Source organism: Macaca fascicularis, chromosome 2, assembly GCF_037993035.2.
Source record: "Macaca fascicularis isolate 582-1 chromosome 2, T2T-MFA8v1.1".
NCBI classification, from domain to species: domain Eukaryota; kingdom Metazoa; phylum Chordata; class Mammalia; order Primates; family Cercopithecidae; genus Macaca; species Macaca fascicularis.
Window position 1 is genome coordinate 84,334,647 of NC_088376.1, and position 23,938 is coordinate 84,358,584.

General features: G+C 34.0%; 1 protein-coding gene across 14 annotated transcripts in view; it reads left to right on the forward strand.

Moving 5' to 3' along the window:
- ECT2 (epithelial cell transforming 2) overlaps positions 1–14,377 on the forward strand; it is a 71,592-nt gene extending 57,215 nt beyond the window's left edge. For 8 of the 14 annotated variants that reach the window (XM_065540181.1, XM_065540184.1, XM_065540182.1 and 5 more), the window contains 4 exons: positions 8,078–8,185; positions 9,164–9,310; positions 11,122–11,388; positions 13,055–14,377. In XM_065540181.1, the coding sequence (XP_065396253.1) occupies positions 8,078–8,185; positions 9,164–9,310; positions 11,122–11,343 (477 nt within the window). In that variant the 3' untranslated portion in view covers positions 11,344–11,388; positions 13,055–14,377. The remainder of the gene's footprint in view (positions 1–8,077; positions 8,186–9,163; positions 9,311–11,121; positions 11,389–13,054) is intronic. The other 6 variants (XM_065540185.1, XM_065540186.1, XM_005546402.3 and 3 more) reach the window with 1 other exon arrangement.
- Positions 14,378–23,938: the final 9,561 nt, after the last annotated feature.

The following is a 23,938-nucleotide window of genomic DNA, read 5'->3' on the forward strand; positions in this document are numbered from 1 at the left end:
CAGAGTCTCACTCTGTTGCCTAGGCTGGAGTGTGTAGTGGCATGATCTCAGCTCACTGCACCCTCTGCCTCCTGGATTCAAGTGATTCTCCTGCCTTAGCCTTCTGAGTAGCTGGGACTACAGGTGCACGCCTCCACACCCTGCTAATTTTTTGTGTATTAGTAGAGATGGGGTTTCACTGTGTTGCCCAGGCTGGTCTTGAACTCCTGAGCTCAGGCAGTCTGCCCACCTTGGCCTCCCAAAGTGCTGGGATTACAGGCATGAGCCACCGCGTCTGGCCAAAAAAAAAAAAAAAAAAAAATCTTATTGAAAGCAATAGATAGCTAATAGCATGTTCCCAATCTATTTTTCTCACGTGAACCTCTTAAAATCAAATGCTATCATAAGTATATAATTGTCATTATACTATACAGATTGAAAATAGATGAGAGAATCAAAATATTGAAGTTAAATGACTTGCCTGAAATCAGGTATCCCTGGATGAAATCTAGGTCCCTAAAAGATAATTTGGCTGCTTCTTCTCTATATATGAGAGAGACATGTGATAGACAGATATAGACCTCTTGCTCTTTGCACAAATGACGTAGATTGAAGAGAATGTGCTGATATAATAGATGACCCTTTTCAGTACAATAGTACTGTAACTGAGATTGCATTGGGTGTTTCTGTGGGAATGAAACATGTAATCACAGTTAAGTGTGAAACCTTGGAAGACATTTAGGCATAATGTGGTTTATAAAGTATTCATTGATGAAAACCTCCTTCCAAAGTGTTTAGAACAATTATCAGACTTTTGTTTGTGTATGTGTGTTTTTTTAGATTTCTATGGACCAAGAATATGTTCTTATAAATAAAAAATTGTTGCACAAAAGATTCAGAGGGGGAAATACAATGCTAGCACATACAATAGAATGCTAGCTAGAAAAATGATGGAGACCACTTTTGTTATAAATCTTTCAAAACTGCTCATTATAAGATTTATTTTGTAGGTATCCATCCATTTTTTCTAGGTATCCGTATATAAAATGGTTTTCTTTACCTGTAGTAATTCCTTATTGCAGAAATTACTCTTGCTCTTATCAGAATGTCAGACTAGATAGCTTATGGAGTCATTTCCAAACTTATAACCCTAATACTGAAATGTAACGATAACAGAAATTTTTTCTTATATCTATTGAATTACTAGCCACATGATAGCTAATAATACTAGAACTGAAATATAAATAACATGGAAGAAATTCATAGGTAAAATTAGCCACAAGATGGCAGCAGACGTTTAACTATGTTCTGACTTATGCTTACACCACAAAATTCTTTCAGTCTATTGAAATTTTGTTCTTAAGAAATACATGTGTAAATTCAGATACTCGGTGACTTCAGTTGAGCCCTTTCCTGCGTTTAAAATTCTACATATAGTAAATTTTTATAAACCCTGAGAATTTTCCATGTGAAGATATGTGTGTGTGTATACAGATATATGTGTGTATACATATATTTTTTGTTTATATTATATATAATATATATTTATAATTTTATATATATTATTTAAATATATATTTATTTATATATATAACAATTTTTTATTTATAAGAACATATTCTTGGTCCATAGAAATCTAAAAAAACACACACACACAAACAAAAATTCTGATAATTGTTCTAAACACTTTGGAAGGAGGTTTTCATCAATGAATACTTAGTTTATAAACCACGTTATACCTATACGTGTACATATATATACGTATACACACAAGATGTAAATACACACACACACACACACATACAAGATGTAAAAAGATAAAAAAGTCTCTGATTCTTTGAATTAGTAGTTTTTGTTTTTGGTACCCTGTATATATATATTTTTGGTACCCTAAGTAGCTTGAGCTTTCTTAATTAAAAGAGTAAAATAAGCACAATTATTTTATTCTATACTATTTCATTTGTCATATTCACTCATTAATGATGTAAGAGTTAAATTTATCAGGCTGAAAGAAAACTTAGTCTGATACCATTAAGTTTGAATCTAAGGCCAAGAGCATGACTGACTGATTCTTGGTCAAACTATCTTAATAGTTTTTCTCCCCATGGACATCATGTCCCATATTTTGTCATTTCAGAATCTAAAGATTAAAGTTTAAATCTATTGAAGATCTTATGTCTCAGAATCCTTATATATGTATTTTTGGTCTCTTGCCAATATGTAACCTTTAATTGCATGGTCCGTACTCTAACATTCATATATTGCCTAAGATAAGCTGGTAGCTTTGTGGAGGTCATTACAATTTCTAACCTCTAATGTCAGAAGTATACTTTTATTAATAAATAAATTTAAGCAATGATACCCTTTCCCGAAGTTTGGTTAGTTTAAAAGTAACTTGATAATTAAAGGCCATGTGCTACAATTTAGTACTTTTGCTGCTAACTTTATATTTATTTGAAATTTGCAAAACTTATCCTACATCTTGGTCAAATAAATCACCATTGGCTACTTAAGAGTTGCAATCTTCATTCTGAGTTTTTAAACTTGTAAGTAGAATTTCTAACTGCATGAGAAATAGATCGACGAGTAGACATATATTAAAAGTTTGTGCTTGTATGCAATAATATTTATAATGAAGTTAATATGATTTGTATTTAAAGCTATAATTATTCTTCCATTTATTAGGCATACCTAGTAAGTTGTTAGTGTAAGTGTCTGTTATTGGTACCACTTAAATTTGGCCAAATCAGAAGCTCTAAGCTATAGGCATGATTACAGAGTTTGAGGAAAACACTGAGGCACAGGCTAAAGGAAGGGGACATGTGATAGTAGGTAGGATCTGGGAGTTTGAAGACGAGGCTAACAGGAGAGCTTAGGCAAAGGGGAGAAGTATCTGATAACTCACAAGTAGACAGGTTAATTGGCTTAAGGTGTCAAATGCTAGAAAATTTCCTGTGAATTAACACCCGAGAATAGGATTTCAAAATCTGTAGCTGAGGCTCACTTTCTCCTGAAATTAATATTATATATCTCAGTGGGAGAGACTGACTACTACTTTTTAATATTGAACTCAGCAAGTCTGTCTTCAGGTACATGTGAATTTGGAGTTGATTGAAAAACTCCTGCTCTTCCAAAGCTTCTTTAATGCTTGACATACTTTGAATAAGTCATAAAATGTTTTTGGAATTATAGTAAGTATTTATTAAAAATGTGTGTTCTCAAGTCCAGCAGAGCTTAAAAGTAAATAAAAATAAAAATGAGTTTTGGCTAATCTATCAATTTCACTTTTATTTTATTTAATTTTTCGTCCTTGTCCTAGTACGTATTATATTTTAGAATTAGAAATAGACTAAAAAGCACAAAGTTTTTTCTCTTCGTTTTTTTGTTTTTAAAGACAGAATGATAATTATTGAGAAAGAATGAATAACAAATAAACCTAGGACTACTGAAGATAGGTTTCCCCGACTTTGTACTTTTGCCTGTGATTTACCCTATCTACCTTCCTCTGTGCGGAAAGCACTAAAGGAAGTACTTCGTATTTATATCTTAGCAAAAATAATATATTATATTCTAAGCCACTAGTGAACTAGCAATGTGTTCACCCTTTCAGTCATTCTGAACTCAGAATCTTCTAGAAAGGTAAAAAATCTTGTATCAATCTTCCCCTCCCCTAAGTCAGAAGCAGTTTGTTAGTTCATTGAGAGAAAATATGAAGCCACTGGTTTCATTTTTAGTTCATCAGTGATTATTAATACTTAGTCATAGTTAAGATAACAATGGAAAAAAATGAGAAGCTCCTTTATTAGCATTTGCTAAGGATTTAAATTTCAGGGAACTTCATTATAAAGAGCATTTCAGCAAAATTAAACACACTTGGAGTTTAGTTGCATTACATATGAAAATGGATACATTTTGCATCTAAGTATTCAAAGAGTAAGTTACCAATGTTTAGTTTAATAGTCATGCTATGATTTTTACCGTCTATTAAATTGAAAGATAATATTTGCATATAAGAAAAAAAGTCAAATATACAATAGTATACTGCAGTAGAATATGTCTCATACCCCTGTCTGGCTAATCTGTCTTTCCAGGGGTATGACTTTTGATACTTTCCAGAAATATAAGCAGAGACATATGTACATTCTTCAAAAATGTATTTCTTTCTTTCTTTTTTTTTTTTTTTTTAAAGATAGAGTCTCCGTTACCAAAGCTGGAGTGCAGTGGTGCAATCTTGGCTCACCGCAACCTCTGCCTCCGGGTTCAAGTGATTCTCATGCCTCAGCCTCTTGAGTAGCTGGGATTGCAGATGTGCACGACCGTGCCTGGCTAATTTTTGTATTTTTAGTGGAGACAGCATTTCACCATGTTGGCCAGCCAGGCTGGTCTTGAATTCCTGGCTTCAAGTGATCTGCCCACCTGGGGGCCTATCAAAGTGCTGGGATTACAGGTGTGTGAGCCACCATGCCTAGCCAAAAATGTATTTATTAGATTGATTCCTAAGTAATTTTCTCTTTAGAATGCAGTCATAAATGGATATTTTACCTCTTTCTAAGCTGTTTTGTGAATAGGTGACTCTTTGGTATGTGTGTTATTTTGTAACCAGTCAGTTAATAAATTATCACTGTTTTAAATTATTTTCCAGCTAATTTTACTAGATCTTTCAGCTTTCAGTTAAAAAAGTCATTAAGTTTACCAATTGAAAGAAGCATTGATAAGTTACTTTATAGTTTAAAAATAAAACATTAACAGAAGACTATGCTTATTTTGATTTTTAATTGATTTTATTTATAATGATGTAATTGTACATATATTGGGGTACAGTGTTATGTTTTGTTGCATGTGTACATCGTATAATGACCGAATCAGGGTAATTACCATATCACTTATTTCTTTAAGGAAAATATATTTAAATGTCAAAATATTCTTTTTCTGAATTTGCCTCTGTATCTTATGGACATAAAAATTTCTATCAAATAGTAGGTTTTCAGTATATATCTGTTGATTGAATGAGATAAAAATTGAAATAAAAATGGAATGCAGTCAAAGCAGAATTAAATTCATAAAAGTAAGGATACAATTGAGCTTACCCATATATACAGTAGTATAGGAAATGTCATCCCTCTACCATGAGATATAGGAAATCCTAGTAGTGTAAAACCTTTCAGATATGTGTGGCAGAGCTTAAGTCACATTCCTCAGTGCTTTGTTTTTTACAGATTGACGTAAAGTATCAAATATTCAGTTGTTTTACAAACGATTACCTAGATAATTGTCAAGAACCAACTGAAAACTATTAGAATTTGTAACAGAGCTTAGTAAAGCAGCCAAATAAAATATAAATACATATGTATCAAGAGTTTTCCTTTATGCTGGCAGTAACCAGTTAGAAAGTGTAGGAAATGAAGGCCTCTTTTCCAATAAAATTTGATATAAAATATCTGTAAAACATGAAAAAATATATACGCAGCTAATTGCTTTAAACTTAAGGCAATACGGATACAGATAGCATTATATCAATTGTTTTCACAAACCAAATTGTAAAAAAAAAACTGAAGGAGACCATTGAGAGCTAGTGAGGCAAGATAGATTCTTTCCTGTTCTGACAGAGTATAGGTTGAAGAAGTATACCCTTTTTCCATCAGGAACTTTTCATATTCTGCTTTTCTACCTCTAGTGTTCTGGTTTAGAAAATTACCAACATGTGGTTTAATATTTTCATATACAAAGACATATAGTTTCATGTTTTTCCTTTTTTTATTGTGGTAGAATATACATAACATAAAATTTACCAGTTTTAACCATTTTTAAGTGTATAGTTTATTGGCATTAAGTATATTCATACTGTTGTGCATATCACCACCATCTGTTTTACGAGCTTTTTCATCTTCCTAAACTGGAACTGTGGACCCATTACACAGTAATTCCCCATTACTGCACTCTAAATGCTCAAAAATAGTGGAATGATTAAATTAATTGTGGTATAATCAGAGGAGATTTGTCAGGTCTTCATTAAGAGTAAATCCTTTGAGACAAAAAAATTACAGCTAATTGAAAAATGTAAGGTACAAAACTGAATAATATTCCAGTTTTGTTATGAAGAAACATTTTATACATGTAGAAAAATATCTCTAAGAAATATACCAAAGTGTAGATGGTAATTGATTAAGAGAGTTATGGGTAATTCATGTTTTCTAAATTTTTCTTAACTCAAAAAGTAACATTAAATTGAAAAGATATTGACATTTACAAGTACTATTACCTGATTTGTACAAGATAAGCATAGCAAATCGATCAAGTGGAAAGAGAGGTTCTGTAGCAGGCAGAGAGCATGTGGTTGTTCAAATGACAAAATTAGAGAAGCTTTAGAATAACAAAAACTGTCTATGTATCAGTGGTGGAGAGCTGAATTAAGCATTATAATTGTAGAGTATAATATTTAACACTTGGGGCCGGGCGCGGTGGCTCACGCCTGTAATCCCAGCACTTTGGGAGGCCGAGGCGGGCGGATCACAAGGTCAGGAGATCGAGACCACGGTGAAACCCCGTCTCTACTAAAAATACAAAAAAATGAGCCGGGCGCGGTGGCGGGCGCCAGTAGTCCCAGCTACTCGGGAGGCTGGGGCAGGAGAATGGCGTGAACCCAGGAGGCGGAGCTTGCAGTGAGCCAGGATCGCGCCACTGCACTCCAGCTTGGGCGACAGAGCGAGACTCCGTCTCAAAAAAAAAAAAAAAAAAAATATTTAACACTTGGTAAAGAGGCTTAACATTTCATTCAAAGTACTTCTATGCATTATTTTGTTTTAGACTTATGATTACTATGGGTTAGGTATTCTAGATATGTTCTACATTTTGCAAATGGAAAAAATTTTCAGAAAAAACAACTTTCACAAGGTTGTTTTTTCTCTGTCACCACAGAATGATAGTGCTGGAAAATAGTCTTTATAGTGACAGGGTAACAAGGCAATTTGCCTATTCATAGTCTAGATTTATAAATTTAAAGTGCAACTTGGTTATAGGACTATGCAAAATCATTTTGTCTAACTTGCTTTCTTCTGAAAATTCAGCCATAATTTGAGCAAGTAATATTTTTAATTACTTAGAGATTAATTGTCCTGTTTAAGTGGTTCAGTGGTTCTTGGCCTATATGAGGTCTTTTTAAAAATTTATTTTTAATTGACACATAATTGTACATATTTATAGGGTATAATGTGATGTTTTGATACATGTATACATTGTGTGTAGATCAAATCAGGGTATTTAGCGTATCCATCACCTAATATACTCATTTCTTTATGGTGTGAACCTTCAAAATCCGCTGTTGGTTATTTTGAAATATACAATACAATACTGTATTGTTAACTATAGTCACCATTGTGCAATAGAACACCAGAACTTACCTCTCCTTTCTAACTGTAACTTTGTGCCTATTGACCAACCTCACTCCAGCTCTCACCCCATCCCGTCCTCCCCAGCGTATCAGCAGCGGCTGACCTCATAGAAGTACAAAGTAGACTGGTGGTTATATGGCGTCTTTGATTCCTTTAGGAATGTGATACAAGCTGTGAACCCCCTCTTCAGAAAGATGCCCTTTGCACATGTACACACAAAATTTTGTGCCCAGTTTCTGTTCATTGTCACCCTACAGGCTCTTGGTCACAGGTTTAGAACCTCTGATTTAGAATCCTTACAAATGCTGATTGAGGACGAAAGGGTAAAGTAGGAGAAAGTCTAAATCTTAATTTGAGTTTATGTCAAGAACAGTGTTTGTGGTCTTGGTTTTGTAGCTGACTTTATACTTAAGCATTAAGTTTAAGTCTGCTAAATTTCTAACTTGTTTAAGAGTTGTTAGATTTTATTTTGAGGTCTATTTCCAATTGCTTTGGTATCCATGACCCTTACAGGGAATTACTCATTTACTGAATGCTTATTTTTCACTATCCTTAAATTAGTACATTTTGGGGTAGAAGTTATATCAAGCACATGAACAATCTTGAGTAGCTTCATTTACAAATACTCCATACATAAATATGCTTAAAAGTTTGATTTTTAGAAACAGTTGTGTGTTTTCAAGATAACAAAAAGTATTATTTTTCAATAGGAGAATCTTATTTATACTGCTGATCCAGAATCCTTTGAAGTAAATACAAAAGATATGGACAGTACTTTGAGTAGAGCATCAAGAGCAATAAAAAAGACTTCGAAAAAGGTGCGTTTTAGTGAAATTATTATTTAGCATATCTCTAATATGTATTTTCCAGACTATATTCAAATAATATTACTGCGAACACCAGTATAAAGATAGTTTATAGAACAAAGCTGTTCTTCGATTCTAGGAAATGACCCACAGAAACAATAGTTTTACTTCAGTGACTTCTTTGCCACAGTAACTATAACTTGTTATCCCTCCCATTTTGTAATAATGATGCTTCTGTGAACTATCCTGCAGTAGAAATGTACTGTTGGTGTTTTAGATTTAAATATGTGTGCCCTCATCTTAAATATATTGCCACAGTTATTTTCAGCAAAGGGCAGACGACAGTCAGGGGACCTGGAATCTATTCCTGACTCTAGAAGTATATTTTAGTCTTCTCGTGATGAAGATAACTTACTTACCTTATCAGAGTTGTTGAGGATTACATAAGTATGTTGATAATAGGCTTTTTAAAAGTAGAACTAGAATTTTAGTGTTCTAAGAGAGATATACAGCCATAATCTCTACTGCTAGATTTACAAGTTTTGTTTTCTTTCCCTTTATGGGGAGGCTTTGTATTTTAGTAATTTTTGTATCTCCTATCATTTAACATGTATGATGTATAAAAGAAAAACATGTTAGATTATTATTCAAGTGAATTCCTTCACTCTTTCAATAAAGAAATGGAGGTTCAGGTGATTTTTGGATTAGAAATCTCACAACTAGACTGGTTGAATCAGACAAGAACTTAGGTTTCTTCTCTCCCAGGCTAGATTTCTTTTCTCCTCCTTCCATTGGACTTCACTGCTCTCTAAATGAAAGTTGAAATAGTATACAAATTTCCTCACTGCTTTGTGCCAAAGAGATTCTAATCTTGCCACATACTACAGTAGAAAAACTTTTGCCATATATTTGTCTTTTTTATGTTTCAGTATTCTTATCAACTGTATTAAATTTGTCTTGGTTTAAGTAATTGTAACTCTTAAACTCTAGGTTACAAGAGCATTCTCTTTCTCCAAAACTCCAAAAAGAGCTCTTCGAAGGGCTTTTATGACATCTCACGGCTCAGTGGAAGGAAGAAGTCCTTCCAGCAATGATAAGCATGTAATGAGTCGTCTTTCTAGCACATCATCATTAGCAGTAAGTTATTTTGATTTAATGGGGTGAATGACTTATTTATGAAGCTGGTATGGGATTTGTTAACTTTTAAAAATTGGAAATATTTTTTCCATGCTTAAAAAATTTTAATAATGTATTTTAACCCAATATGCCAAAATATTATCATTTGAATGCGAATTAATGTAAGAATTACCAGTGAGATATTTTCATTCTTTCTTATGTACTAAGTATTAAAAATGTGGGATGCACCTTACACTTACAAAGCTGACTGCATTTCAGACTGGCTATGTTTCAGGGGTTTCATAGCCACATGTGGCTAGTGGCTCCTGGAAGGACAGCACAGCTCTGTACACTAGCACTGAAGAATCAGCACAGAAAGCATGATGCTGGGAGGGAGGAGGTCTCTCCCCTAGTGCTTTAAACCTTGGCATCGTAACATAGTCGTACGTCATTTTTAAAATATGTACATCCAAACTTCTAACCTCTTTATTGGGTAAAGGCAAATGAGAAAACCCTACTACGAATGAACTAGAGACATACTTAATGTGTAGTTTATTTGATAGGAAATTTTATTGGTATTGAAATGTATTCTAAAATCTCTAAGAAAGGAAACACGTTTCAATCTGGCCTGTCACTTTACTAATGTAAATAGCTATGATTCTGTTTATATAGATCGGTTCCAATAAGATAGCAGAGACCGAGTTTTATTCCTTTTACTATTTTTGTGATGAGTAGAATATAATCTCTGAAACTGAATTTCAGAGGATGTTATGGGCTCTAAATTCATGTATATTTTATATATATATATATGTGTGTATTTAAAATTTTTCCTGAACAATCCAAATTTCCAAGTTTCAGAATTATTAAATTATTATTTAATACTATTACTAAGTATTTGAGTGAAATATCTGTACTTAATACAATTATTAACCTACTGAAGTTAAGAAAAGCAAGTGACTGTCACTTCTTAGCTGTGTGTCCTGTACCAGGTTTCTTATTCTCTCATCTGCATTTTTACAGATGAGAGAAAAGATGTTAATAGTGCTTACTTATTCCATAATTTCATTGTAGGACTAAATAATATATGTATATATTATATAATCACACATATGTATATGATGTTATATACTGAGAGGCAGTTTGGGTGGTGGTTAAGAGCCTGGATTCTGGAACCCTAGTGTTCAAATCCTTGCTCTGCTATTTACCAGTTATATGTGTTTTGGCAAGTTATTAAAGGTCTGTTTCAATTTCATTGTAAAGTAAGTCATAAGTAGTTATAAGGATCAAGTGAGTTATTATATGTAAAGTGCTTAGAACAGTACCTGGCACATTGTGAGGGCTCTTGTGTTTTATAAGTGATTTCTTTTTATTATATAAAATTTTTGCAGGTAAGGCACATAAATAATACTTAGTAATATATATTTTAACGTTGGTTAAAGTCTTTAGTTAACACATCAAAGAGTTATGGCTAAATCTATTAGTGTATTTATACAGGTTTTTAATCAACATTCACCTTAACCAATGGGAGAGAAGCTGTATTTAGTTGATAAAATGAATATATGCAAAGTAGTTTGGTCGATTAAAATTGACAAATGCAGATAAGCATTAATTTGTGAAAATTAGATTATAGCTTTCTCAAAGCCACCTGTAGCAACTATTGTAAACATTTTCATCTTTCAAATGAAAGTAAATGCATTTTATAGAAAATTTTAGAAAATTAATTTGTTATTTATGGTTATGTCACTTTTAATAGACAATATACGTAACAAGCAGCTAAAATACCTTCAAGACATTAATGTCATCTTCTCAATTGCTTGTTTCTGTTCTAACAGATTACGCATTCTGTTTCCACAAGCAATGTAATTGGATTTACTAAGCATGTTTATGTTCAGCGCCTAAACTCTACTGGTGGGCGCTCTCAGTACTCCTGGTTTCGATCTGTACGTCATTCTGCTTTCCGAGCTAGTTTTTCAGAGATACTAGAAGGAAACACTGATTTTTCAAATTTCAAAAAAGTTATTTCCAACTCATCTTTGACACTTGTGAAGAATTAGGAGATTTGCCAACCACTAATGGAAACAAGCTTCATGAAGTTTAATGTGAGCTTATTAGCTATTTAAAATTTGTATCTGCAGAAAAAAAGAAAAAAAAAAAAGGAACATATTTTTTCTCCAAGGAATCACTTATTGGGTGGGTGGGAACTTTGGAATTCACAATGTTATGACTGCTTTGAATTAATAACAATTTAGGTTTAATAGAGTTTATTAAGTCCAGGAAAAATAAGTTCCATTAGAAATTTTATTTAGGAAAATTATCATTTTAAAGAATAGTAATGATTGTCATGAGTAGTGGATTTATATTCCAAATCTGATTCTTAATGTTAGATTTATAGCATTTACAGAAAATTATGCTTTTAATATACCAAATCATAAAAGTTCCACGTGAGGAAAGTGTCAACTTTTTTTTTTTTTTTTTTTTTTGAGACGGAGTCTCGCTCTGTCACCCAGGCTGGAGTGCGGTGGCCGGATCTCAGCTCACTGCAAGCTCCGCCTCCCGGGTTCACGCCATTCTCCTGCCTCAGCCTCCCGAGTAGCTGGGACTATAGGCGCCCGCCACCTCGCCCGGCTAGTTTTTTGTATTTTTTAGTAGAGACGGGGTTTCACCGTGTTAGCCAGGATGGTCTCGATCTCCTGACCTCGTGATCCGCCCGCCTCGGCCTCCCAAAGTGCTGGGATTACAGGCGTGAGCCACCGCGCCCGGCCGAAAGTGTCAACTTTTATATTATACATTTATATCATCATTTTGTTGATACTTGAATGGTTATACTTCATCAGCCCAGCTTTTTAAATGCTTCATTTTACAACCTTGTTTATGAGAACTTACAGCCAACTACCTTACTAGCTCTTACAGTTAGCCATTTATATATGTTAAAATAAAACAGTAGCCTTAAAATTTATTTTCATTTACAGTTATTCTTGAGTCTTCGCATGTTATTTGTTAGAGTTGTTTTATTTTAAAATTTTTAAGACTTGTCAGGGATATAAAACTTAGCAATTTAATAATCACTGTTATCCAGAAGGATTGCTGTTTCACTCAATTTTTATATAGAACAAAATTTTAAAAATTGTTTAAAAATATTTTTGAGAGATGGGGGTCTTGCTAAGTTGTCCAGTCTGGTCTCAAACTCTTGGCCTTAAGCAGTCCTCCCACATCAGCCTCCTGAGTAGCTGGGATTACAGTGGAAGAAAATTATATATATACATATACACTCTCACACTCACATATGTACATCTGAGTTGTACATATATTACAAACACTCTTTGAGAGTGTATGACTTAATTTTAGAAAATTATTTCCCATGAAATGATTTCATTCCTCTTAATTCTGCTTTATGAACTAAGAAGAAACCTTGTTTGCCAATTTATAATTTTTTCTTTTATAACCTGAAACACTGAATCATTAATATTTCATAAAACAAAGTTAGGTATCACTACTGGCAATAGGCCAGTATCTGTTCAGTTGAGTTAATATCTAGTTAACTAGTCTAGCTATTTGGCTTTGTTTTTAGAATGCTATAATAGTTTTCTTTTTTCTCCCTTTTCCATTCCCCTAACTTTAAAGAGTTTAGAATTGTCAGATGTCTTGTACTTAATTGTTATAGTAATTTTTAAAATGTAAAAATAATAGGCATGATACCAAACCGTATTTTACAATTTTTTTTAAAGGAAGATTTAAAATATGAAATAATTTGTTTTGTCTTTACAGGGTATCCCTTCTCCCTCCCTTGTCAGCCTTCCTTCCTTCTTTGAAAGGAGAAGTCATACGTTAAGTAGATCTACAACTCATTTGATATGAAACATTACCAAAATCTTAAATTATAGAAATGTATAAACACCTCATACTCAAATAAGAAACTGACTTAAATGGTACTTGTAATTAGCACTTGGTGAAAGCTGGAAGGAAGATAAGTAACACTAAAGTATGCTATTTGATTTTTCTTCTTTAAAGAGTAAGGTTTACCTGTTACATTTTCAAGTTAATTCATGTAAAAAAATGATAGTTATTTTGATGTAATTTATCTTTTTGTTTGAATCTGTCATTCAAAGGCCAATAATTTAAGTTGCTATCAGCTGATATTAGTAGCTTTGCAACCCTGATAGAGTAAATACATTTTATGGGTGGGTGCCAAATACTGCTGTGAATCTATTTGTATAGTATCTGTGAATGAATTTATGGAAATAGATATTTGTGCAGCTCAATTTATTCAGAGATTAAATGACATCATAATACTGGATAAAAACTTGCATAGAATTCTGATTAGATAGTGGGTCTGTTTCACATGTGCAGTTTGAAGTATTTAACCACTCCTTTTGCAGTTTATTTTCTTCTCAAGTGTTTTCAAGATCTAGCATGTGGATTTTAAAAGATTTGCCCTTATTAACAAGAATAACATTTAAAGGAGATTGTTTCAAAATATTTTTGCAAATTGAGATAAGGACAGAAAGATTGAGAAACATTGTATATTTTCCAAAAACAAGATGTTTGTAGCTGTTTCAGAGAGAGTACTATATATTTATGGTGATTTTAGCCACTAGCAAATCTTGATTTAGTTTGATAGTGTGTGGAATTTTATTTTGAAGGATAAGACCATGGGAAAATTGTGGTAAAGACTGTTTGTACCCTTTATGAAATAATTCTGAAGTTGCCATCAGTTTTACTAATCTTCTGTGAAATACATAGATATGTGTGTCTTCAACTTTTTATTATGGTCTTATAATTAAATGTAAAATTGAAAATTCATTTGCTATTTCAAAGTGTGATATCTTTCACAATAGCCTTTTTTATAGTCAGTAATTCAGAATAATCAAGTTCATATGAATAAATGCATTTTTATTTCCTATTTCTTTAGGGAGTACTACAAATGTTTGCCACTTAATTTTCAAGTATCTGTTTTAATAGTTAACTGACTATAGATTTTCTATGCCATGTATGTGCCACTTCTGAGAATAGTAAATGACTCTTTGCTATATTTTAAAAGCAATTGTATTAGTAAGAACTTTGTAAATAAATACCTAAAACCCAAGTGTATTTTATGTCTCATGTCTTAGTTTCTTCAGGGAAATTTTCATAGGCAAATATGAATGCTTGCATCAACATATGTTCTTTTGTGTATTTGCTTGCTTATTTATTTATTCCTCCATTAATATTTTTGAGTATTTTGTTTTAAGAGGTGCTCTGTAAGTTAGGAATTTTTAATCTGGAATCTACTTTGCGAAATGTAGGTAGTGAATCCTATGATGTTTTATGCAAAATTTTGTGTTTATGTGCATATATGCATTTTTCTGGCAGAAAATACACAATTGTTATTTTAGTGGAGGTGGAACTGTTATTTTCCCCCAAAAGGGTGGAGTTTTCAGAGACAAGAAATGACATAAGGCATAAAGCTAGAAAAGTATTGACTGTATACTGGCAAAATATAGCAGGTAGTTAATTTTAATTTGAAAGGGAATGTTTCTGGTTTTTACTGTTATCTGCCTGCCTTAGGTTTTTAGACTATCCTTGTTATCAGATGAAGACAGTTTGCATATATCGTGTAAAATTAGGATTCTGTATCATGCATGGATATTAAATATAATTAATTTCTCTATTGAGAAAATCATAATTTAGGTTTTCTTAATTATCAAGAGCATTTTTAATTTCCCTAAGGCATTTAGGTCATCCAATAGTGTTTTTTCCAAGAATGCAAGGTTAGTTCAATATTGGAAAATTTACCAATATGACTTACACTGACAAAGAAGAAAGACATGTGATTTATCAGTAGGTTCCAAAAGGTTGTTTACAGAATCTTAGCCACTGTTCTTAATAAAAATTCTAAGGACTTTTGGTACCATGTCTGAGTAAGCTACTACATTTAGAGTGCATGTTCTTCTAACAGAAACATCAAGCATTTCTTTATGAAATATAACCAAGAAATAATTTTCATATATAACTGAGGTTAAAAGAATAATCTGGAAATCCTCAGATATGAGAAATTAAGAATCAAAGCCATAATGCTAAGTGTAGACTGATACCAAAGACCAATTGAAAGGATTTGAGACCAATATATAAGCCTTAAAATGCTGGAACATTGATCCTTGACTCAGCCTAGCTGAAGGTAAGATCTTAGTTCAAAGCAAAAGAGGAAATAAAAAGGCATGAGGAGAGTAAAGAAATGAAGTAAATAGAATGTGTTCTCCAGGAACTGGAAATAATAGATCAATCAAAAAGAAAATATATTTATAAGAAAGAACTCATACTGAATAATAGACATGACTTTTTAAAATAAACAAGCTTGATTGGTAAAAGAATCAAGTTGAACTTCTAGAAGTAAAGAGAGAGATTTGGCTGAAGAGAACACTAGTGAACTAATAGATAAATTTCAGAAAATTACCCTCACAAACTATCAAAAAGTACTAAGAAGTGTTTTAAGAGATGTGAAAAATGGAACATGAATATCCAACAACCTATAATAGGATATCTGGAGAGAAAAATTAAAATAGAAGGGGGTAGAAAGCAATATTTGAAGAGAGTTTTCTAAAACTAGAAAAACATGGAACTTTAAAATCAAGCATGCACATCAAGTATTGAGCAAAGTCAGTTAAAAAATTCTCACTGAGAACGTTATAGTCAGTATAGGAGAAAAATAAATGGAGAGTGCTAACATGTTTATGAATAGAAAGATGTAAAAAGGATGTGAATTTTCATCAGTTTAACCAATACACTTAAATTCAACTGAAAGCTTAGTGGATTTTTTTAATGGAACTTAATACAAAAGAAGTCATTATAAACAAAGTTAAAAACAAGTCACAGAAAAATGTAACTCAGAATAAAAGATTTACATTTAGAGTGTAAGGAAAACTCCAGTCTCTAAAAACCCAATAGAAAAATTGCCAGAAGATAGATGGTTTGTAGAAAATGAAAAGTTACCATTCAACATGTAAGACTTTCCAGGCTTAAAAGAGAAAGTTCATTAAAATTACACTACATACCATTTTTAATCATTAGAAATCTAAATATTTGACAGTATTTCTGCTGGTGGGGCTGTGGGTAAATGTACTCTTACATGTGTCTGTTGTGAATATAAAAATTATTGCAACCTCCATGCAGGGAAATTTAGTACAGGCACACCTCAGAGATACTGCAAATTTGGTTGCAGACCACCACAATAAAGCAGCTATCTCAATAAAGTGAGTCCCATGAATTTTTGGTTTCCCATTGCGTATAAAAGTTATGTTTACACTATACATAGACTATTAAGTGTAATAGCATTATGTCTAAAAAGAAATGTTCATGTTCATACCTTAATTTAAAAATACATATTGCTTACCAAAAAAAAAAAGCTAAAGATCATCAGAGCCTTCAGTGAGTCATAATCTTTTCTGGTGGAGGACCTTTAAAATATTTTTTATTTCTAATTATTATGGATACATAATATTTGTATTACGTATATTTGTATATTGATGAGTCCATGTGATATATATTTTTTTCTTTTTAAAACTTTTTTTTTTGAGACAGTCTCACTCTGTCTCCACAGCTTCATCTTCACCACTTACTCACATTCTTTGTGTTCCTTCTGCTGCTTCTCTTGAACCTCTCGAACAAGTTACCTTTGCCTTAAGATTCTTCTCAAAGAACTATCTAGCAGCAAAGACTTATCCTTGTTCAAAAGCAATTGCAGGCTTAACTAAATTAGTTGAAGCATCTTTAGATATTGTAGTAAGTTCACCTTTAAATCTGATGGTACCACATGTGTATTAGTCTTTTCTTGCACTGCTATAAATACCTGATACTGGATAATTTATAAAGAAAAGATATTTAATTGGCTCCCAGTTCTGCATGGCTGCACAGGAAGCATGGTGGGATCTGCTTAGCTTCTGGGGAAGCCTCAGGAAACTTACAGTCATGGCAGAAGGTGAAGGGGAAGCCAGTACTTCACATGGCCAGAAGCAGGAGGGAGGGAGAGAGATGGGGAAGGTGCTACACACTTGTAAACAACCAGATCTCATGAGAACTCTTAGGAGAACAGCGCCAGGGGGATGATGCTAAATTATTCATGAGAAACTGCCACCATGATCCAATTACCTCCCACCAGGCCCTACCTCCAGCATTGGGGTTTACATTTCAACATGAAATATAGGCGGGGACCCAGATCCAAACTATATCAATATGCAATACACTTTTCTCTCCCCTTCTTACAGAAAAATTGGCGTATAATAATTACTGTTCTACAGTCTTCCTTTTATCACTTCAAAATATATTCTGGAAATCACTCTATCTGTATATAAGTCCTTCATTTCTTTTTACAATTGCAGAGTACTCCACTGTGAGTAGACTCTATTTTATTCACCCAATCCCCTATTGATGTTTCTAGTGTTCTACCACCACAATGATGCTGCAAGTTTTATGAATAGGTCGTTTTGTATTTCTGTCAGCATATTTTGCAAAAAAAAAAAATACGTGTGGGATTACTAGGTCAAAAGATCAATATATAATTTTGGTAGACATGGGCATATTTTGTTTTATTGCACTTAGCAGATACTGTGCTTTTGACAGACTGGAGATTTGTAGCAATGCTGCATTGAGCAAGTCTATTAGTACAATGTTTCCAAAAGCATGTGTTCACCTCATGTGTCTGTGTCACATTTTTGTATTTCTTGCAATATTTTATACTTTTCATTATTATACCCATTTTGGTGATCTGTGGTCAGTCATCTTTGATGTTATTATTGCAATTGTTCCAGGGCACCACAAACCGTACCCATCTAAGACTGAAAACTTTATCAGTAATTGTGTGTGTTCTGACTGCTCCACTGAACAACTGTTCCCCAATCTCTCCCTCTGCTTGGATCTCCCTAATTCCTGAGACATAGTATTGAAAATAGGCTAATTAATAATTAATCTTACAATGGCGTCTAAAAAATCAAAAGCTAGGAATTACTAAACTTAGTGAAGGAGGCATGTTGAAAGCAGAGATAGACTGAAACAAGGCCCCTTGTGCTATAGTTAGCCAAGCTGTGAATGCAAAAAGAGTTACTGAAGGAAATTACAAGTGCTATTCCATTGAACATGTGAATAATAAGAAAGCGAAACAGACTTATTGCTGATACGAAGAAAGTTTGAATGGTCTAGAGAGAAGATCAAACTAGCCACAATGGTCTTTTAAGCCAAAGCCTAATCCAGAGTAAGTCCTTAACTCTTTCAATCCTATGAAGGCTGAGAGAGAGAAGGAAGTTGCAGAAGCTTGAAGCTAGCAGAGGTTGGTTCATGAGGAAAGAAATGGTCTCCAAAACAAAAGTGCAGTGTGAAGCAGCAAATGCTGATAGGGAAGCTGCAGCAAGTTATCTAGAAGAGCTGGCTAAGATAACTGAAGAAGGTGGCTATGCTTAATAACATTTTCAATGTAGACGAAACAGCCTTCTGTTGGAAGAAAACGCTATCTAAGACTTTTTTTTTTTTTTCTTTGAGATGGAGTTTTGCTCGTTGCCCAAGCTGGAGTGCAATGGTGCGATCTTGGCTCACAGCAACCTCTGCCTCCTGGGTTCAAGCAATTCCCCTGCCTCAGCCTCCCAAGTAACTGGGATTACAGGCACGCCCCACCACGCCCTGCTAATTTTTTGTATTTTTAGTAGAGATGGGGTTTCACCATATTATCCAGGCTGGTCTCGAACTCCTGACCTCAGGTTATCTGCCCACGGTCTCCCAAAGTGCTGGGATTACAGGTGTGAGCCACCTCGCCCAGTCAATCTAAGACTTCCATAGCTAGACAGACGTCAATGCTTGTCTTCAGTGCTTCAAAGATAGGCTGACTCTTTTGTTAGGAGCTAATACAGCTGGTAACTTGAAGCTTTGTTCATTGACCATTCTGAAAATCCTAGGGCCATTAAGATTATGCTACATAGACTTTGCTTGTGTTCTATAAATGGAATAACAAAGCCCAAATGACAGCACATCTTTTTATAGCATGGTTGACTATTTTGAGCCCACTTATGAGACTCTTGAGTGGTTTCTTGAGATGGAATCTACTCCTGGTGAAGATGCTGTGAACATTGTTGAAATGACAAAGGATTTAGAATATTACAGAAACTTAGTTGATAATGCAGAGGCAGGAATTGAGAGGGCTGACCCCAGCTTTGAAAGTTCTTCTAGGGGTAAAATGCTATCAACAGCACTGCATGCTACAGAGAAATCTTTCATGAGAGGAAGTCAATTACTGTGGCCAACTTCATTGTTGCCTTATTTTAAGAAATTGCCGCTGCCACCGAACCTGCAGCAAACCATCAACCTGATCAGTCAGCAGCCATCAACATTGAGGCGAGACCCTCCACCAAAAATGGACAAATGGGATCACATCAAGCTAAAAGACATCTTTACAGCAAAGGAAACAATCAACAAAGTGAAGAGCCGGTCACAGAATGGAAAAATATCTGCAAACTACCCGTCTGCCAGGAATTAATAACCAGAATATATAATGAGCTTAAGTAATTCAATAGAAAAAAGAATCCAATTTTAAAATAGGTGAAAGATTTAAATAGACATTTTTAAAAAGAAGACATACAAATGGCCAACATGTATATGAATAAATGCTCAACATCACTAATCAAAGAAATGTGAATCAAAACTACAATGAGATATCATCTCACCACAGTAAAAATAGCTTTTATAAAAAGAACAAGCACTAAGGGATGCTTCTTTGAGAACATAAAGGGTAACCCTTGTACATTGTTGGTGGGAATGTATGTACAACCACTATGGAGAACAGTATAAAAGTTCCTCAAAAAAGCTAAAAATGGAACTACCATATGATCCAGCAATCCCATTGCTGGATATATATTTAAAAGAAAGAAAATTAGTATATCAAAGAGATGTCTGCACTCCTATGTTTACTGTAGCACTATTCACAATAGCCAAGATACGGAATCAACCTAAGTGTCCATCAACAGATGAATGGATAAAGAAAATGTGGTACATATACACAATGGAGTACTATTCAGCTGTGAAAAATAAAACTCATTTGCAACCACATGGATGGAACTGGAGGACATGTTAAGTCAAATAAACTAGGCACAAAAAGGCTAATATTGCATGTTCTCACTCGTATGTGGGAGCTAAAAATTAAAAGTTGAACTCATGGAGATAGAGTAGAATGATGGTTACCAGAGGCTAGGAAGGGTAGTGGGGAAGAAGGTATAAAGAGGGGTTGGTCAATGGGTACAAAGATAGAGTTAGATAGAAAGAAAAAGATCTATTGTTCAGCAGCACAGTAGGGTGACTATAGGTAACAATAAAACGTTAAAACGTAAAAAGTTTCAGCAGGTTTGAGTTTGAATAAACTATTTTGGCTTACTTTGAAAGAGGCTATTTTGGGATTGGTGTTTTGTTTTGAGGCCTAGACATCAATCAAAGCTGACCATTGAATGCTTGGTATTTTGTCTTTCCACTTTTTTAAGAGTTCCTTGTAAGCATATTATGGTTGACATTTTAAAAGTCCCATTATGGCTTTTTTGATTCTATTATTCTTAGTGAACTTAGTAATTTATAAATGTACACATAAAAATTATAGGAATATAATGAGTATATATAGTAAGAGTTTTGCCAGGAAGATGTAGACAGTTACATGATCAACATAAAGGGACCACTTCAGTTGGTCAAAAATTGTGCTTATAAATGTGTTAGGATCCTGCCTAAGCAGAGGCTAGGAAGAGATCATATTAATGACCTCAGAATATGTATTGTGCGAAGTGACTTTCCGTAATTTGATAAGACAAGGAACATCCTTAGATAAGTTTTTGTTAGGCACCTAAGGATGCACTGTGAATCATCGTTACGTTTTCGTGAAGCATAGCACAAGTTTGCAGTTAAGTGATTTTATCAGTCCGTTTCTTGCTTATAGAATTTTCGGAGTCTAACACTGTTTTTTTGGTTTTGTTTTGTTTTCTCTTTTCATTTGGTCTAAGCTGCAAGTGTTTCTGCTAGTATAACATTCTCAGAATCCTTGTAAACTGGCACACAATTTGCTCCATTAGACAAGAGACCTTTCACATGTCTTTTCTGGATAATCCCATCTCTATTCCTGGCTTCTGATGACGAAGCTGAGTCACATGCCTGATCTCTTCACAAGGATTTCAGGAGGCTTGAATAGGGTCCTCTGACTGAATCCTGATTGTTTTAGGCTTCCTTTAGTTTCTAATTCCTCATTTCTCCCCAGCACACATTTAATGTATTCCTGCCGGCAGTCTGTTTTTGATAATGCAGGTATTCTGACATCATGTGGGCCCTCTCTACAGTATCCTCACTTTCTTCTGAGTGCTCACTAGCAGAGTTGTTAACATTTGTATTTCTAGTAACAGTTTATTCAAGGCAATCTAGGCTTTCCCCCAGGATATTTTAGTTTTTGCTTATTTTTTTAATTGACAAATAAAAATTGTATATATTTACAGTTTACAAAATGATGTTTTGAAATGTGTATACATCGTGGAATGGCTAAATGAAGGTAGTTAACATGCATTACCTCATATACTTGCAATACTGGAATACATACTGGCTTTTCCATTTTGCTTTTTGTAATTCTTTTAGCCTCTTCCCGCTGACCAATTCAAAAGTCACCCCCACATTTTTAAGTATTTGTTACAGCAACACTCCACATTTGATACCAAAACCTATTTAGTTTCTTATTACTGCTGTAACAAATTACTGAGTGTAGAGGCTTAAACACAAATTTATTCTCTTGTAGTTTGGAGATAAGAGTCCAAAATCATGAGTCTGACTCACCAAAGTCAACCTATCAAGAGGGCTTGTTCTTTCTGGAGGTCCTAGGAGAGAATTTGTTCCTTGCCTGTTTCAACTTTTGGAGGCTGCTGGTATTCCTTGGTTTGTGACTGTATCATTCCAATCTCTACTTCTGTCATACCACACCTCCTCTGCAGACAAATCTCTTACTGCCTCCCTCTTACTATAAGGACACTGGTGACTACATCAGGCCCACCTGGATAATCCAGGATAATTTCCCCATTGCAAGACCCATAACAATCACATCTACAAAGTTCCTTTCACCATCTAACATATTCGTAGGTGCCTGGGCTTGGATGTCAACGTATTTGGAGAATCATTACTCAGGGTATCACAGGCTTCCTGGCATTTGGTTAGAGTGGTGGAGGCATGTGTCATCATCGGTAGTCCAGTGCAGGATTGTTCACATGGTAGCACTTCTAGGGTTCAAAAAAGCAAATAGTTTTAAAATCTCTGCTTATGTTATTTTTCCTGTTGTCTCTCATTGACCAAAACAAATTGCATAGCTGAAACTAAAGTTAATGTGGGAAGATACTACCATCCAGTGGTGTGGATGCTGGAAGATGCGCACAAATGGGGACTCATTACTGCAACAGAGTAGTACAATGCAAACAAATTTCTAGAAAAACACAACTTAATGAAATAGAAATAGAAAACTTAAATGTTCCTGTAAACACCCAAGAAATATAATCCACATTTAAAATCATTCCTAAGGCCAGCTGCAGGGGCTTATGCCTGTAATCCCAGAACTTTGGGAGGCCAAGGTGGGTGGATCACTTGAGGTCAGGAGTTCAAGACCAGCCTGGCTGGCCATCATGGTAAAACCCCATCTCTACTAAAAATAAAAAAATTAGCTGGGCATGGTGGCAGCACCTGTAATTCCAGCTACTTGAGAGGCTGAGGCATGAGAATCACTTGAACCTGGAAGCCGAAGTTGCAGTGAGCCAAGACTGCCACTGTGCTCCAGCCTGTGTGACAGAGCGAGACTCTGTCTGAAAAAAAAAAAAAAGAATCATTTCTAAAAAGAAGCCATCAGGCCTAGATGGCTTCACTGGTGAATTCTATCAAATATTTAATAAAGAATTAATCTTACAAATTCTTACAGAGCCTAGTGAAAGGGAATACTTCCCAACTCATTTTTTGAATTCTGGATAACTTCAGACATTTTAAGAAAGGCTAATCTTATTTGTGAAAATACATGCAAAATTTCAAAGTAAAATATTAACAAAATCTTATTTAATAAGAATTATATATCATGACCAAGTTGGGCTTATGCTAGGAATGCAAGGTTATTTAACTTTAGATAATTCATCAGTATATTTTCATACTTAATAAAGGAAAAAATTACATTATCTCAATGGTCACAGAAAAAAATATGATAAATTCAACATCCATTATAATAAAACCTCTTTGCAAACTAGGAATAGAAAGGGACATCCTTATTCTAATAAAGGTTATCTACAAAAATACTATAACACACATATCTAATGATAAAAAATGGCAACATCTCCTTTGAGATCAGGAAGGAGAAAAGAGTACTTGTTCTACCACTTTCAATCAACATTTTGCTGCAGTCTCAAGCAGTGCAGTATTGCAAGAAAAAGATACGGCATGAGAATTAGAAAGGAAGAAAACCAATACTCTTATTATTCAGAGATGATATGATTGCTTGGTTAGAAAATTATAAATAATCTGGAGAAAACTTAGAGTAATTCTGAAACAAAATCAATATACAAATAGATACCAGCCACAAAGAAGTAAAAATTCTTTTTCCTAAAAGATACTTGTTACAATAGCATTAAAACCATTGAAATACTTAAGAAT